The sequence below is a fragment of the Arachis stenosperma genome, chromosome 7 (genome assembly GCF_014773155.1).
Source record: "Arachis stenosperma cultivar V10309 chromosome 7, arast.V10309.gnm1.PFL2, whole genome shotgun sequence".
In the NCBI taxonomy this organism is placed as follows: Eukaryota; Viridiplantae; Streptophyta; class Magnoliopsida; order Fabales; family Fabaceae; genus Arachis; species Arachis stenosperma.
Genome location: NC_080383.1, coordinates 88409043 through 88412363, shown reverse-complemented (window position 1 = coordinate 88412363; position 3321 = coordinate 88409043). Strand labels below are relative to the sequence as shown.

Sequence of the window (3321 nt, the reverse complement as noted above, 5' to 3'; positions counted from 1 at the left end):
TGTATGAATCTAATAAAAAAGACTCCAATTCCTCTCACACCCAGAAAAAGCATATGCTTGGCTAAGAATGCGATCAGCTATCCTTTGTAAACATGGAGAAGAACTACCGAACAACTTTCATCATTCATCAACCAATTATAAAACCATAACATATTAGTAGTTATTAATTAAGAAAATAAAAGCATAAAACAAGTTACTATTAAACAAATATTCGTACCAGGCTTAAGTTGTTTTGTAGCTCGAATAGCCTCTGGTCTATCGAAGCTTTCCTTCCTATCTCTCTATAAATGCATTTCTTTCATTGCCTCAACTGAATCCAAATTGTTACACTTGCAATACAAGATAACAAGATCAAGTAAACCTCGCATAAAATCAGGTGCTTCTTTATCATTTTCATATAAAAAAAAAAGATTCAGGAAGTAATCTGCAGCATAAAGATCTTTCTTCAAATGCTTGTTCCATCTTGAGTTGATAATATCTGTGTACAACTGATATGCAGTCTTGTTTTGCTTAAACATCTCTTTAGTTGCATCTTCTGCTCTTAGCATTCCTTCATATACATATCTCAATGGTGGTTTATCATCAGCATCAACAATCCTCAGCAATTTAATCAAAGGATCCACAATTTTACATGTAGTAAAGAAATCATCCCAAAATTTACTATCTAAAATAATAGCACTCGCAGCTCTACAATCAAAGCTTGCAAATCAACTTTATGTTCAAAGATGCTCTTCAATGTGATAAACACGGTTGCAAAACGAGTTGTACCAAGACGTACAATTTCTTTTGAAGAAGGTCTTTTTCTAAGCCAAGATAAGAAAACCATATGATTATACACAAATACTGTAATCTTTGAAGCACGTGATGCAAGGATAGAAATATGCGCCATACTGCTTACATCTTTCAGAATAAGATTAAGGCAATGAGCAGCACATGGTGACCAATAAATATTCTCATATTTTTTATTGATAAGCCTACCAACTATAATATAATTGGCCGCATTATCAGTCACAACATACACAATATCATTAGGGTCAATCCATTCAGTCACCTCAGAAAACAAGTGATATAACATTGAAATATTTTTTACCATATTTGAAGCATCTACAGATTTTACAAAGCACAAACCTTTAGAGCAATACACCAAGAAATTTATAAATGTTCTTTATCTTTGATCTGTCCAACCATCAGCCATGAGGGTACATTCGGTTTCTCTCCATGCACTCCCATAACTATCAACTAGCATTTGACATTCTCTTTTAAGATCAGCCAACAAGAGAACCCTTAATTTATCATAAGAAGAACCCCTATAACCAGGTCCAATACCAACAACACCATCCAGCATATCTTGAAAAAATGGTGACATCACTACATCAAAGGAAATTCTACAATCCAAAAGCCACCGAGCAAACCGTTTATCAACCTCGTGTATCGCCTCTTTGTTTTGCAAAATACTTTTAAGACTTGATTGAGCTTCTGAAGTTGTTCTTGGTGCAAACATAAGAGGAATGACTTTGGCTTTCTTTTTTGGCTCGCCTCCAACCACTTGCTGACTGAAGTACGTTGCTATTCTTCTTAAACTATTGCTTCATCAATCGCATCCTCTATCTCATCACCACCCTCTTCACTAAAGCTTACTTTTCTTTTGCTTTTGTTGCTCTGAATTTATTTCAATAAGCTTTCCATCTATTTTTTCACATCATACGAAATTTTAGGACACTTTTTTACGTTTCCAGTAATCTTTGCCAAATGTTTCATCATTTTGTGAATTCTGCCTCCAATAAATACTTGTAGACAAAATAAACATTGATATTGTGGATTTTCATTCACTACTTGTAAAGCAATATATTTTTAAGCTAGATTTATTTTTCTTGTAAATTAAAAGAATCTTGTGACTGACTATCGTTAGAACTAGGAGGATAAGAATTAGCAGCATCATTCGAAATAGGAGGATCGACAGACAAATTATTATTCACAGATGCATTATTATCAGCAATTGCTTCTTGATTAATACAATCATCCATAAATCCATAATTGAGATCAATAAATCATCAACAAAGTTAAAAATAGTAACAACACAGCAGAGCCAAAAATCAAATAATCATTCAACAAATAATCATCCATAACAGAAATCAATAAATAAACACCACAGTGAAAGACAACTCTCATAAATTTAATCAAAAACACAAACAGCACAACAGAGCCAGAAATCAAATAAATCAGCAACAAAAATTAAAAAACAGCAACAAATAATTATCCTAAACCCTAAAATCAATAAATTTATCAACAAAAATTCAAAAACAGCAGATTCAGAAATTAAAAAGCAGCAGCAGCATAACAAAGCTATTTTATCAATAATTTCAACAACAACACAAAATCTCTGTAATTAGAACAGACCATAACTAAAAGGAAAAATCTTGTAAGCATTGTCACTATTCACTAACCTTCGATAGTGTTGTAGCGCGATGGAGAGCAGGACAGTGACTAGACGACGGCGACATGACAGCAAGCAGCTCGAAGCAGAGATAGAATAGAGGATTTGGGTTTGGGACAGGGCGAAGAGGAAAGCCGCAGTGGCACCGAAAACCACAAACGACGGTGGTGGAACTGTTGAAGATGCTAGGATTTTGGTTTTAGATTTTTGAACTTTGAAGAAGGCTTTTAGTTCTTTGTTGAATGCTGAGTGACAAAATGCACGAAGGAGGGGGGTTGGGGGAAGGGGACGTGACTCACGCGTGGGGTTTCTTTTTTTTAAATGAAGCAAAATGGCGTCGTTTATAAAAAAATGGCCGATTTATGGTCCGGTCCAATCGGACGGTTTGACGATTTTTGGGTGGTTCTTCAATTGGCGGTTTTAGACATAGGACTATACCGTTGTGATCGTTGGTTTCTTGTTGGACCAATTCGATCAGCCGATTGGCTTTTAGAACCATGATAATGATACAAATATATAATAACTAGGAAGTTTCTTTAATCACAAAAGCAAACATCTAAATTTTGGATAACTTGTAGTTTTAATATTTTTTAACTGTAATTTTTGGTAGTTCAGACTTCAGAGAGTACAATATTAATATACGTAGTTACACTACTAATTAATAATACACTTTTTGCCATTCATTAAGCAAGTTTGGTGGTAAACTCTTAAATTATTATTTTAACCATTTTCTTAATTTGAGAGAAGTTTGATTATTTTATAGTGTGAGGTAAAGGAATTTTTTTAATAAATATCTAAATATTTTATTTAAAAGTATAGGTAATGTGGACACGATTTATCTTTTTGTGTCTTATTATTCATTCCATTTATCGTGTAAATAATTTGAT

The 3321-nt window shown here is 33.5% G+C and overlaps 1 protein-coding gene across 1 annotated transcript; it reads right to left on the bottom strand.

Annotated features, from left to right (window-relative positions):
- Positions 1 to 281: 281 nt before the first annotated feature.
- Positions 282 to 2024, bottom strand: LOC130940079 (uncharacterized). The gene is made up of 4 exons (XM_057868129.1): positions 1901 to 2024; positions 1204 to 1347; positions 837 to 1104; positions 282 to 687 (listed from the first exon to the last, which is right to left on the bottom strand). Exons 1-4 carry the CDS (start codon positions 2022 to 2024, stop codon positions 282 to 284), a joined length of 942 nt encoding a protein of 313 aa, XP_057724112.1.
- Positions 2025 to 3321: the final 1297 nt, after the last annotated feature.

Excerpts from the sequence above, each read along its gene's own strand:
- LOC130940079 (XM_057868129.1), bottom strand. The coding sequence starts at position 2,024 with ATGGATGATTGTATTAATCAAGAAGCAATTGCTGATAATAATGCATCT. Across the intron at positions 1,348-1,900 it reads TCCTCCTAGTTCTAACGATA|ATATGCTGGATGGTGTTGTT; the intron begins GTCAGTCACAAG and ends CATTTTTTCAAG. Across the intron at positions 688-836 it reads TCAAAGATTACAGTATTTGT|AGCTGCGAGTGCTATTATTT; the intron begins GTATAATCATAT and ends CTTTGATTGTAG.